This window comes from Choloepus didactylus, chromosome 20, assembly GCF_015220235.1.
Source record: "Choloepus didactylus isolate mChoDid1 chromosome 20, mChoDid1.pri, whole genome shotgun sequence".
Classification (NCBI taxonomy): Eukaryota; Metazoa; Chordata; class Mammalia; order Pilosa; family Megalonychidae; genus Choloepus; species Choloepus didactylus.
In genome coordinates, this window is record NC_051326.1 from 51,236,703 (window position 1) to 51,251,434 (window position 14,732).

General features: G+C 37.6%; 1 protein-coding gene across 1 annotated transcript in view; it reads left to right on the forward strand.

Annotated features, from left to right (window-relative positions):
* Window positions 1-14,732, forward strand: part of TRAPPC12 (trafficking protein particle complex 12) — a 146,791-nt gene that overhangs the window by 28,038 nt on the left and 104,021 nt on the right. The window contains exon 3 of the mRNA XM_037812891.1: window positions 1,326-1,442. Within this exon, the coding sequence (XP_037668819.1) occupies window positions 1,326-1,442 (117 nt within the window). The remainder of the gene's footprint in view (window positions 1-1,325; window positions 1,443-14,732) is intronic.

The window sequence follows — 14,732 nt, forward strand, 5'->3', positions numbered from 1 at the left end:
CTATTTGTCCTCCTACCATTCTGGCAAATTCTCCTTGGTACACGAACACCTTTACAAGAATGCTGCATTGCCTGTGCATTGCCACGTCTCCTTGAGGGGTCAGCCACTAAGCAGTGGGCTTGGTACCTAAATGAGATGTTCTTCATGCAGATACACTTACATGCATTATGTCTACAGAGCATTTCCCTTATTTCTAGGATTCTTTCTACAGCTTTGTGGTACAGTCACCAACATAGTACGTAAGCCCATAGATATTTACACCTTAATGCTTTAGCATGATGAGACCCTTTTCCCATATGTCTTTTAAACTGGTAACTCCCAGCTTTGCCTTGTTTTACCTTTCTCCTTTAGCCATGGGGAATTATATTAGCTTAGAAATGCTAAAACACTTGGATTTCTTTCTTTGGAACATTCCCATATTTCACATCAGCTTAAAAGATTTTTCCCCAGACATTCCAGGTCATTGGTTCATCTCTTTGTTCCCTTAACCTCAAAAAAAGCACCCTTTTCCCCTCTTCCCGTTGCTTTTCTGTTTCTTCCCTTTAGAGTAACATGTTTCAAAGCCCGCTTATAATGTTCTTTATCTCTGGCATCAGTATCATTTGAGAAGTCATTATGAAATAGAAATTGCCCCAATATCGAGGCTAATATGGACCCTTCCCTGGTGTGCAAATTCAAGTGTGCCCCTCCTGTCTCTTACGAGCAGAGGAAGTGGCTGAGCAAGGTTATAAAGTACTGATAAAGTACTTACTGGGAAAAGAGAGTCTTCTGTTTTCCTTTGGTTTGGGGAGTAAACTTACTGAAAAGAAGGCTGGCGTCCCAATGTTGTTAGCTTGATTTCTTTAGCCCTGGGCCCTAAAGGCTTTCATAGAGTCCCAGGCAACCTTGGTGAATTGGTGGGATTTGAGCAGAGCTGCTGTTGAAGGCTCCCTGCTTCAGCATGAGCCCCTGCCACCACATTTTATTCCTCTTCAGTTACTATTATCCCCAGGAATGTTACTTCAAACTCATGGGATGCCCCCCTAAAGCCGTCACCTGAAGCTATTCTGCCGGCTTAATTTTGCCTCTTACTTTAAGCCTATTAAGTGTGGTGATTATTTACCATTTCCTCTTCAAAATAAAGGACAATTCTAAAAATACTGTATATATTTTATTAATAATTATGGTATTTAGCTTCTGGTTAGTTGAAGTTTTACTATAGTATAACCACTTTTTGTCCTCCATAAACCAATGGATAAAAAAGTGTTTTTGGCTAATGGGTTCTTGTTAGCTGAGTTTAATTAACATTTTATTGTCTTGACATATTTTTCTTATATTCTTTCAAGGGAGATGCAGTTAAAGACTTAATGCTTCGCTTCCTGGGTGAACAAGCTGCAGCAAAAAGACAAGTCTTAAAGGCCAACTCAGTAGAACAATCTTTTGTTGGATTGAAACAGCTAATTGTAAGTAACAATTCTGTTTGATTTTCAATATTGTTGTTTTTTTTTTTTCTTTGGTAAGTCCTGCTTTCCTTCATAATATTTTCCCTAGAAACTAATTACTTTGAATATATTATTAAATCCCTTGCAGAGAAATAGAATTTTGTGGGATTAGATACCAGCCTTGTGCAGCAAAAATCATCATATTAACACACTGATAATTTTAAGTCCAATTAGCTAAAAAGCTACTATTTTAAATGACCAAATTACTTGAAGTAGTGTATTTTTTTAATTAAATATGCTTCATCAAATAGAATAGAGATAAATCATTTTATGTTCATTTTTTTAATACTCCATTTTGTCCATTTGGTATAGAAGGGGAATGGGTGGATTTCTAGACATTTTAAAACTTTGCCATTAATTCCATAAATATTTTTTTAAGTCATTAATTCCGATAACCGATATTCTGCATGTTGATTTGTTTCTAGTGAATTTACAATATATATGAGAAAGATAATATATCAGGTTGCTTCTCTCACTTACTAAGGAAAAAATACTATATGTTTACCAAATAAGTTTCATTCAAGAATCCTGAAATAACCATAATAGCCACATCTCAAGTCATATTCTCCTTTACCCAATTTAGCATCACTCATATATTCGAGAATTGTTCCTCCATTTACTCTAGCTGGATACCTAATGTAGATTTCGGAAAAACCATGTTCCCAGTGTCTGTGTATGGTCAGTGGAAGTGTTTTATGGAAGAGATTAAAAAAATGAAATGCTTGACTTTAGTAATGAGAAGTTCCACCAGCTACATAAATCTATTGCTTTGAAATTCAACTCTCTCCCTGACCGACACAGCCATCCGTATACTAATTATTGATTTGGGTGAGCAATCTGAAGGAGATATATTAACTTTTCAATCTTTGAAAAAGAGAATGAAATTTCCTACTTTACTTCTCTTCGTGTTTTAAGAGTTCCCTATTTTGTTTTTCTTATTTGTGACAAATTTTTCTATACTAGGCTTTAAATTTCACCTACTTTAAGCAAGTTTCAGTTCTTAGGGATATAATAGTTTAGGGAGTTAGAAATTTATTGAGGATTTAACTTTGTAGCCCATTTTTAAGTAAGAGGTGAAGGTTAAACTGTGACTTCAAAAGTTTTTTACTAGTCTTTTAAGAAACAGATTTTTTTTTTAAGTTTATTTTGGAGAAGCACATGGTTTAATCCCATTCTTAGAGGTGATCATCTTCTGTATTATAACAATGATGTGTAAATCAATTAGTTGCAGAAGACTTTATAGTAAGACTCAATAAAATAAGCCCAGAGTACTTTATTAATTAATTAATTTATTAATTTATTTATTTGTTTGTTTGTTTATTTATTATTGCATCACCCCTTGCTTTAACTCCGCAGCAGTATTTTCAAGTTAGGTATATAGCCTGTCTACAATCTGCCAGAAATTAATGATGTTTGTGGGACAAAAGCCCTGAATCCAAACTTCAGGAAAGGAGTTATTTCTTGATCTTTGCGAGTAACATTTGCCAAAGTAATAAGATTATTTTTCTTAATTGACTAGTTCTTTTAAATTGAAATATTCTTATAATTATGTGTAGTTTTGTAGTTTCTGTACTACTTTAGAAGCTTTCAAGGGTTCAAGATGCAGCCCCTAGCCTGCTGCTGCAGTGACTGGATGCCTACAGCTCTTGCACAGATTAGTTCTCAGCAGTGAGAAAGTATAATTCAAAGTGTTGATACACAGAGGCCTTTCAAGTAAGTGTAAGCAGGGGCAATAATCCACTTTGATTTTCAAGCAAGAATATCCCTCCCTAGGTTACTCAATTTCGTTAAGTCCCTCCCCTTTTCATTTTATACTTAAGCTTTCGTTTTCTATGTTCTTTTGTCAGATCTCTTGCCTCAAATAAGAACAAAAAGGAAAAAGAAAAAATTTAAACCCCTCCTTATTCCATTCTAAAGTTAGTTTCTTGTGCCCTTATTCTTTACTCTTGATTGTTGTCTTTCTTTAATCCCTGAACTTTTGCCTGGAAAACTTTTTGGCTCTTGCAATACCTGTGAGCTTTTTTTGAGAAAGCTCTGATCATTGGCAAAGCACTCTTAGTAACTTGGATTTTATCCTGACTTCATTATGTGTATGAACTGGAAGAAGATGACATGTCACCAATGTCAATAACAAATGCTTTAAATTGGAGTGGTGGCAGAAGCCAGATTACAAAAATTAAAGATCTTTAATAAGTACCATGAGGATAGAAACTGCATCTGTCTTATCCACCATTGAAACTCTAGGGATTAACACGGTACCTGACACATAATAGGTACTCAAAATTGAAAGAAAAAAAAAGATAGATAAAGATAGATAAAGGAATGAGGAAATGAAGAGATATGAGGACACTACTCTTTTGAGGAAGAACTAGACTCAGGGTTGTTTTAAGAAATGGAGAGACTTCTATATATTTATGAGGGGAACAAGCTTATAAAAAGGGATAGGTGAAATATATAAGAAACAGTGGAGACAATTAATAGAACAAATCCCAAGAGTTGAGAAGAAATGAAACCACAAATAGGAGGTTAGGAGAAAAAACAGTGAATGTTTCTTCCTTTACCATAAGAGAAAAAAAAAAAAAGGATTACATAGAAACTGAAAGACATTTTGATGTAAAGAAGAGGAAAATCAAAAGAGCTTACATTAGTGGCATTTGTACACTCTGCAAAAAAGAACGTCTTCAGGTTGTCTGCTGAAAGAATGGAAGTGAGGCTAGGCGTTTGAGAAAAATGTTCAACACAGCCTCTGTTAAAAATGTGATAGTCAACCAATTTAGAAGGCCAAGCCCTCAATCTTGGGGTTTGCCCTTAGAAAGTTTGTTACTGCAAAGGAGAGGCTAAGCCTACTTGTAATTGTGCCAAAGAGTCACCCTCAGAGAACCTCTTTTGTTGCTCAGATATGGCCTCTCTATCTAAGCCAACTCAGCAGGTGGACTTGCTGCCCTCCCCTCTATGTGGGACATGACTCCCAGGGATGAGCCTGAACCCCAGCATCGTGAGATTGAGAAAGCCTTCTTGACCAAAAGTGGGAAGAGAAATGAAACAAAATAAAATTTCAGTGACTGAGAGTCTTCAGATTGAGTCAAGAGGTCATTCTGGAGGTTATTTTTATGCATATATAGATATCCCTTTTTTGTGATTAACTTTATCAAAAAATAAAAAAATATATAAAAAACATTTCCAGATAAAATAAAACAAAGGAACAGGAAAAACAAAGGTATCCTTTTTAGTTTTTATTGTATTAGAATGGCTAGAAGGAATTATCTGAAAATGTTGAACTGCAATCCAGTAGGCTAGATTCTTGAAGACGATTGTATAACTATATGACTTATTCGGCGTGAATGTGTGGTTGTGAAAACCTTGTGGCTCACATTCCCTTTATCCAGTGTATGGACAGATGAGTAGAAAAATGGGGACAAAAATTAAATGAAAAATAGGGTGGGATGGGGGGAAGATTTGGATGTTCTTTTTTACTTTTATTTTTTATTCTTATTCTTATTCTTTCTGGTATAAGGAAAATGTTCAAAAATCGATTGGGGTGATGAATGCACAACTATATGATGGTACTGTGAACAGTTGATTGTACACCATGGATGATTGTATGGTATGTGAATATATTTCAATAAAACTGAATTTAATTTTTAAAAAAAGCAAAAAAAAAAAGTAAATGAATCATAGGGGGCATGAGAGATAGGGGATATTTTGAATGTTCTTTTTTTACTTTTATTTTAATTCTTATTTTTATTTTGGGGGTTATGAAACTGTTCAAAAATTGATTGTGATGAATGCACAACTATATAATACTGTGAACAATTGATTGTACACTTTGGGTGATTGTATGGTATGTGAATATATCTCAATAAAATTGCAATTAAAAAATGTGATAGTCAACCAGAAATGAGTAAAATGTCTATTTAGCAGGCACAAGGGCCCATTAGAGGATAAGAATTTCTACTGACTCCAGTTAAACAGTTTTTTGTTGTTCTTTGGTCTTTGTCTAAAAATGGATGATAGTTCAGCCTATATATAACTAGTCTTTACTTTTTGTCACTCCGCATATTACCACTAATAGAATTGTAGAGTTGTAGCATGTTATAGTAGAAAGCATGGTGAAATATTCTAATCTAGCATGTTTCCAAACTGTATTCCAGAGAACCCTAGAGTAATGGAGGCATCTGTGGGGATGGACCAAGAGAGGCTAACTGGAAGGGCCAATTTCATGCAAAGCATTTCGGCCCTGTCTATTTTATTTGTTGGAATCTCTCTCAAAATTTCTTTTTTGGGGATGGCGAGAGTGGAGGGGTGGCTTTTGCGATTTAAAATGAATCTGTGAAACTAATGTAGTCCAACATTCTCATTTTACAGGTAGAAAACCAAGGGCTATCAAGGTAAAGGAGTTGTAACTAAGACAACAGCCCAGATAACCCAACTCCCTACCATCAGTACAGTTTCCGCTGCCCTGTATTTCATTCTTGTTCAGTCTGCACAGCCCAGTGAAGACCTGTTCTTCCAGAGACATTAGGTACTCACTGACTACTTTCCACCATGTAACCTGGTATTTTTGAACCATTGAATACATGTGCTGTCAGGATTAAGCTTGCAATATAGTTTCTAGGAACTGCATTGTATCCAGGAATAAGGATTGCCTATAAAGGAAATCACTCAAGAAGACATTTTATATCCAGTGAAACTGGCATTTAAACAAATGAACTATATTTTGTTTCTTCTACTTTATTTATTCATTCAACAAACATATATTAAGCCTCTTGTGTTCCAGGTAATAAATATTGGTAAGACATGGTTCCTTCCTTCTTAACCATTTATGGCATTTACTTCTGGTTAATGAATAAAGAAATACTTTTGTGTGTAGTTTTGGTTACCACATTTTTATTAAATAAGTACACATGCAAGAGTCACAAATTTATGATAATTCAAGGGTTAGAGCTAATCCAGCATCTTCAGATTCAACAAAAAATAAGAGGCTACACACTTGACCATGGCAGTGAAATGTGGTTTCCCTCTTTTTTTCCCTTAATTTACTTCCATGTCCAGGGAAGATACTTGTACCAGATCTCAAATAACAGTTCTCTGAACCCCAGCTTCCTAACTGGTGTTAACTACCAGCATAATAGCCCTCAGGCCTTTTTTTGCCTTGGAGCTATAGTCTCCCAAATGTTCACCCCTTGAAGGGCTAACTGTACCCTTACACAGTCCAAGAATCCATACCAATCCCAGCAGCTGTTCCTTCTTCTAACTCCTCTACCTCACTCTCTCCAAATAATGGAAACATTTTTGATGAATGTGCCAGTTAGTATATATTATGTCCCCCAGAAAGACATGTTCTTTAATGTAATCTGGTGGGAGCAGATTTATTAATCTTTCTGATTAGGGTGTGACCTTTCAATTGTGTGTTTCCATGGAGATGTGACTCAGTCAGCTGTGGGCTACATCTTTGATTAAATTATCTCCTTGGAGATATGGGCCCCACCCATTCAGGGTGGGTCTTAATTAAATCACTGGAGTCCTATAAGAAGGGGAGATTTTGGAGAGCAACTGAGAGAGACATTTTGGAGAAGGCCATTGAAAGTTGATGCTTGGAGATGCAGACAGAAGGTTTTTGTAGATGCTAAGCTAAGAGATGCTAGCCCAGAGAAAATAAGAAGGGACCCCCAGATGGTTAGATGTACAGGAGCTAAGAAGCTAAGACAGACAAGCCCAGAAACATTTTGGAGAATGCCATTTTGAAATGCAACGTGGGAATAGTAGGTACCAGCTACTTTCCTTCCCAGCTGAAGAGGTATTCTGGATGCCATTGGCCATTCTTCAGTGAAGGTATCTTCTTGTTGATGCCTTAATTTAGACACTTTTATGGCCTTAGGACTGTAACTTTGTAACCAAATAAACCCCCTTTAAAAATGCCAATCCATTTCTGGTATTTTGCATAAAGGGCAGCATTAGCAAACCGGAACAATGTGGTAACCAAAAATACACACAAAAGTATTTCTTTATTCATTAACCAGAAGTAAATATAAAAACCCAGGCAGAGACAGTATCCTAAAATAAAAGTAGAAATATATCTGAACTTCATGCATTTGAACATGAGGAATCTAGATGCCTCTAGTAGTCTCTGAACCACTAGAAATTGTATGCCCCAAAGTTGTCCTTTTCTCAACAACCTGTATCATGTTGTCAGAAGAATGTGCCTTCACAAAGGTTAAGAATCACTTGTTAGATGTTTTACACACAACATAAAGTTTAGTTTTTAGTATACATCAAATCAATCAAATGGTTCCTAACCAAAAATTCATTGAGTTTCTCTTACTGACATGATTCTAGAATTGGTCCTATGATTAACAAGCTTTCGAAAAGAGAGATAATGGAGATACTGTGTTTTAAAAATGGGAAAAAAAAGCCCACTAATTTTTCAAAAATCTATATGCATTATACTTTACTAATAAAATTATAGGTCTAAATAGGTGACTGTTTACATGATCCACTTGAAGCTAATAAAATGATTAGAGCATCCATTGTTGAAAGGATTGTTCTTGTCATTCCCATGATTTAGCCTTGAGAAAACTGCTGTAATAAATAATCGTCAATAGTAGGCTGTATTAGAAGTAGTTTATAATGATAAGTTTAAAAATTGAACACAAAGCCATGCACAGTAATTATATTTAATTTATTCTACAGGTTAACTTTTTACTCTTCTTTGTTTAATCCTAGTATTAGTAAACATATACAGTGGTTTGATTTCTTTTTCATACGTTAAAGCTACTTGAGGCCAATAGAGATTTTATTAACAGTCCTAACAAGGGGACTCATTTAAGGTGGGAAGTATATTTATGAAAAGATCATTACCTTGCCCTGGCATTTTAATTATGTCCTGAAATAATTTCTATCATTTTTGAGACTAGGAAAGAGTTACTAAATATATTTTCCTAAGTAATGTCAGAGTGTTCTCAGATTGCAATTTACAGAGGAATGAATGTCATAGCTTGTGGAGAAGGACATTTTAATCACTTTAATGATACCATATGTATAGTTAATGATTTCCTTTGAGTCTTAGATGGGGAAAAGTTATGTACATACTATTAGTTACTTGCGTCATTTTTATTGGACCATTTTTCTCATCCTTTAGAAATTGTAGAATGCCTATGCTCAGTTTTTCAAATAGAATCTACATCTTATTTCCCACTTTAAAAATTGTATTTATTTAAATATAGATCTTTTTACTCATATCAAACTAATTTCATTATCAGAGTTCTAAATATCATACAGTAGTTATAAGGTTTTCAGAAGATTTCCTCCGCGGAGCTTAAGATCTTACATGGATACCTTAAATTTCAATTTTAAAAGTAATTTCTTCACCAAACATTCCTGATATCTAATATTGAAAATGGAAGACGACCAGCAGGAAGGTGGAAAACAATAAGATAAAAATAGCAAAAAGCGTACTAGAAAATAAGTGATTATGATTTCAAGTAATAGGAAGCATGTAGTCTCTCACAGGTCATCAAGGTTATGTATGCCTTTATTCTGGTATTAGAACACTGTATTGTGTTGATTCATTCTGGCCTCAACTCTGGTTTCCTCCATCCCTTCTCTCATTCCTCCTGCTTAACTTCCAAGTGTTATGGGTTGAATTGTGTCCCCAAAAGAGACTTGTTGAAGTCCTAACCCTAGGTACCTATGAATATGATCTGATTTGTAAATAGGGTCTTTGCATATGTAACCAAGCTAAGATGCGGTCATACTGCATTACAGATAGGTCCTAAATCCAATGAATGGTTTCTTTGTAAGGAGAGGGAGATTTGGAGACATAGACACTCACAGGGAAGAAGGCCATGTGAAGATGGAAACAGAGATTGGAGTGATGCCAATACAAGCCAAGGAACACCAAGGATTGCCAGCAACCACCAGAATCTAGGAAGAGGCAAGGAAGGATTCTTCTCCAGAGCCTTCAGAGGGAGTATAGCACAGTTGCCACCTTGATTTCAGACTTCTAGCTTCCAGAACTGTGAGAGAATGAACACATTTCTATTGTTTACAGCCAACCAACTTATAGTGCTTTGTTACAAAGGAAACGCATACACCAAGTAAGACTGCCTGAAGCTGTGGAGGTAAATTGGAAGGAGGAAGTGGGTACAGGCCATCCCCTTCTCCTTTCCTGCATTTTTCCAGTAACTGAGAGCCTTAGCCCTGTTAGTTTTATGTCACCTCTCAGGCAAATCTGAAGTGTGAAGGAAAGAGAAAAAAAAAAATTAAAAGATGGAAGGCTGTGATCTTCAAAGGTTGGTGAAATAAACCAGTTGAATCAAAAAAAAGAATAGAAATAGTGTAGCATTGGCAGAGGAATGCCAATGAAACAGAATACTAAGCCAGTGTTCTAATTTGCTAATGCTGCCGGAATGCAAAACACCAGAGATGGATTGGCTTTCAGGAAAGGGGGGTTATTTGGTTACACAGTTACAGTCTTAAGACCATGAAGTGTCCAAGGTAACACATCAGCAATCAGGTACCTTCACTGGAGAATGGCCAATGGTGTCTGTTAAACCTCTGTTAGCTGGGAAGGCACGTGGCTGGCATCTGCTCCAAAGTTCTGGTTTCAAAATGTCTTTCTCCTAGGACGTTCCTCTCTTCGCTGGAGGATGGCCAATGGTGTCTGGTAAACCTCTGTTAGCTGGGAAGGCATGGGGCTGGCGTCTGCTCCAAAGTTCTGGTTTCAAAATGGCTTTCTCCCAGGACGTTCCTCTCTAGGCTGCAGTTCCTCAAAAATGTCACTCTTAGTTGCACTTGGGATATTTGTCCTCTCTCAGCTTCTCTGGAGCAAGAGTCTGCTTTCAATGGCGGTTTGCAAACTGTCTCTCATCTCAGCTCCTGTGCTTTCTTCAAAGTGTCCCTGTTGACTGTAGCTCCTCTTCAGAATGTCACTCACAGCTGCAGAGTTCCCTCTGCCCATCAGCTCATCTATACAGCTCCAGTGACTCAACCCAGGCCCACCCCGAATAGGCGGAACAACACCTCCATGGAAATTATCCAGTCAGAGTCGTCACCCACAGCTGGGTGGGGCGCATCCAAAGAAACACTCAAAGAATTACAGTCTAATCAACACCAATAACATCTGCCCACACAAGATTACATCAAAGATAATGGCATTTGGGGGGACATAATACATTCAAACGGGCACAACCAGAAACACGTATGCCTATGGAAATAGTAGGGGTATTGCGAATTATTAGGAAAAGAGTAAACTAATCAGTAAATGCTGCTGAATAAATTGGATATCCAAATAAGAAAAATAAAAAGAGATCTCCTTCTCACACCAAACACAAAGATAAATTCCAAATAAATTAAAGCAAAATTTTTCAGAAAATATGGGACCCGTAATGATTCACAGTAGAGAAGTATTTCTTAGAGATATAAAAATACAAAAAAAAGCTAAGCTTTTAAAGAAAGGATTAAAAAACTTGACTACTCTGCGATCTAAAACTTCTTTACAACAAAAACACCATAAACAGCATTAACAAAACAAGCCACAGAATGGGAGAAAATTTGAAATACACATAACTGACAGAAGATTTGAATCCAGAATATATAAAGAAGTTTCTCAAATTAATAATAAAAAGAAATAGCCTAATAGAAAATAGGTGAAGGATATGAAGACGCAATTTGCAGACACCAAATAGCCAATAAACCATGGAAAAGACACTCAACCTTACTAGGAATCAGAAAAATGTAAATAAAACAAGAATACCATATTTAACCCCATCAAATTGGGTTTGACAGGAGTATGGGGCAATATACATTGTTGATGGGAATGTAAATTGGTATACCTGCTTCACAGAGATACAATAACATGTATAACCTTTTATCTAGCATTCCACTTCTAATTATATACTTTAGAAAAACTCTTGTACATGAGTGTATGTAGATATATTTAGGAATGTTTGTTGCAGTATTATTCGCATTAGCCAAAATTTGTATTTAAAAGAGAAAAATATTATTTTACTTATGGCCAATTAAATACAGAGTAATTAAATTAAAGAACTGGAGTTCCATTCATCAATATGGATAAATGTCACAAACAGTTCTGAGCAATAAAAGCATATTGTAGGAGGGCGGGGCAAGATGGTGGAGTGGTGAGGTGTGGGTTTTAGGTACTCTTTCAGGACAGTAGGTAGAAAGTCAGGAACTGTGTGGACTGGACACTGGAGAGCAATTTGACTTTGGGTATACTTCATACAACACTTACAAACACGTGGAACAGCTGAGACCAGCGAAATCTGTAAGTTCTCGCGGCCAGGAGTCCCATACCCCTCCCTGCCAGGCTCAGTCCCATGGGAGGAGAAACCGTCAGTGCTGGGAACAAGGAGGGAGAACTGCAGTTGCGGCTCTTATTGAAAGCTCAGATGGATGATCCAAACTCCAAACATAGATAGACTAAGACCAGACATCAGAGAATCCAGGAGCAGTCAGCCCGGCGGAGAGGAGATAGGGCTAGCAAAAACAGCAAAAAAACAAATAAATAAATAAAAATAAACAGACTTTTTGGAGTTCTGGTGAACATAGAACCAAGAAGGGCAGGGATCAAACAGAGTCAGGCTCATATGCACATCCAGAGGGCAAGTTTCCTTGTCTGAAGTGCTGGTTTCTCTGCTTTCTTGATTGTTGCTTAATGGCCCTAATCTCCTTGTCACTTAGCATTTCAGTAGCCCATTAGATATGCAAGGAGGGCTCTTCTTTTTTTCTTTTTTTTTTTTTTATCTTTTTCTCTTTTTCTAAAACAAGAAGATTAAGAAGCCCATTACAGAAAGCCTCAAAGACTTGCAATTTGGGCCCAGACGAGAGCTCTGAAACACAAATAAGTCCATGGCTGAGAAAATTCACTAAACACCACAACTTCCCAAGAAAAGGGGGCATCCCCTTACAGCCATCTTCCCAGTGGGCTTGGAATGCTCCTGCCCGGCGCCAGCGCCACAGCCCAGAGCTGCCCCCAAACAACCCAGCATGACAGAAAGTGTTTCCAACACCATGCGCACACACCACAATATTGGGCGTGGACAGTAGCCTTTCTTGCACTCCCAGCTAATTGTCCCAGAGCTGGGAAGGCAGAGCTATGTGAGAAGGGGGAAATTAACACGCCCCATTCAGCCATCCTTTCAGCAGACTGGGAAGGCCCCTACACAGCTCTGCAGCCCAGAACCTCCCTTGGGGGACGATGCTCACCTGTGACGTCGCACAGTCATCCCTCAGCAGAGGACCTAGGAGTGCACGGCTTGGAAGAAGGACCCACTCTCAAGTCCCAGGGACCATACGCCAATACCAAGGACTTGTGGGTCAGTGGCAGAGACAAACTGTGGCAAGACTGAACTGAAGGATTAGACTACTACAACAGCTTTAAATCTCCAGGAACACCTGGGAGATTTGATTATTAAAGCTGCCCCCCCCCAAACTGCTCAGACAATGCCCCATATGCAGGGCGGGCAACACCATCTATACACACAAGCTGGGTGAACCAAATGGACCCCACAAGACTCACATGCCCACTCACCACAGAGACGAAGTAGGGGAGAACTGGCTTGAGGGGAATAAGTGGCTCATGGATGCCACCTGCTGATTAGTTAGAGGAAGTGTACTCCACGAAGCTGTAGATCTGACAAACTAGAGATAAGGGCTTGAATGAGCCTACATATCCTAAAAGAACCCTATCAAGTAAAACAAATGCCAAGAGGCCAAAAATAACAGAAAATTTTAAAGCATATGAAAAAAACTAGATGATATACCCAAGCCCAAACACCCAAATCAAAAGATCAGAGGAGACACAGTACTTGGAGCAATTAATCAAAGAACTAAAGACAAACAACAAGAGCATGGCACAGGATATAAAGGATACGAAGAAGAACATGGCACAGTATATAAAGGACATGAAGAAGACCCTAGAAGAGCATAAAGAAGAAATTGCAAGAGTAGATAAAAAAATAGATGATCTTGTGGAAATAAACTGTTGACCAAATTAAAAAGATTCTGGATACTCATAGTACAAGACTAGAGGAAGCTGAACAACAAATCAGTGACCTAGAGGACGACAGTACGGAAAATGAAAGAACAAAAGAAAGAATGGGGAAAAAAATCAAAAAAATCGAAATGGACCTCAGGGATACGATAGGTAAAAGCATATTGTAGAAGGCTGCCTACAGTGTATTAGCTTTTATTAATGTTTGAAAGCAGGTCTATAGTTCCTGGCCGCAATCCTGAAATCCAAAAAGCCAAATTTATTTTAGTGGCAAAATCTGACTTCACCAAACTTATTTGACAGCTGCCCTGGATAGTCCCCATAAGTCCTTCCACCTTTATTCTCCTGCCTTTGCTGCCCTGCTTTGTGCACACAAAGGCTGAGTTCTAGGGTCTGCATCTCCCTGGCTCCCTTGCCTTCTTGCTTCCAGTTTGGTTAACCTAGTGGGAGGCAGGCGGTTGAAGAGCTTGTGAGAGCTCCCTCCCTGCCCCGTGGCAGTTTTTTCCTGGCCCTGATTCTCTTCCTAAGGCCATGACTCCTGCTGGGCAGACTCTCCCACCAGCTACAGCTCTCCTCAGTGCCACTCAGAGCTCCTTTCCCTTGTACCTTTAGGTGTAGGAGTGCTAAAGTCTTCCCTCTGTTGTTAATCCCTAGAGACTATGGTTCTTTTAACCTTATTTACACCTTTGTAAATAGTCCCTTCATTAAATGGTTTTCAGTAACCCCTGTTTCCTGCTGAACCCTGATGGATATGATTGTATGACCGGGCCTCAACTGGGGAGAAACAGTTACAGTCTTTATTGACCCCATTTTTTATGAACAAAATTAGTCCTATACCTGGAAGTGTTTATGAAATACAAAATAAATTTGAACTGTAGCCAAATAAATATTTTATATGCTCTCATCAGAAAATAAAAATTGTTTGGAGAAGTGTAAATTATAAATGGTAAAACTTTTCTAACATAACTTTTATTATTTTTTTAGTTTTTATTACAGTAACAAATAGAACACAAACTTTCCCATTTAACCATTTTCAGTTATACAGTTCAGTGGTGTTGATTTCATTTTCATTGTTGTGCTACCGTCAACACCATCCATTTCCAAAACTTTTCTAACACCCCTAACAGAAACTCTGTACGCATTAAGCATTAACTCCCCATTTCCCACCCCACCCCTGGTTTTCCTTCTTTTTTTCTGTTTTTGCTTTTAATTGTGATACAGGGAAAATCATCTCATCT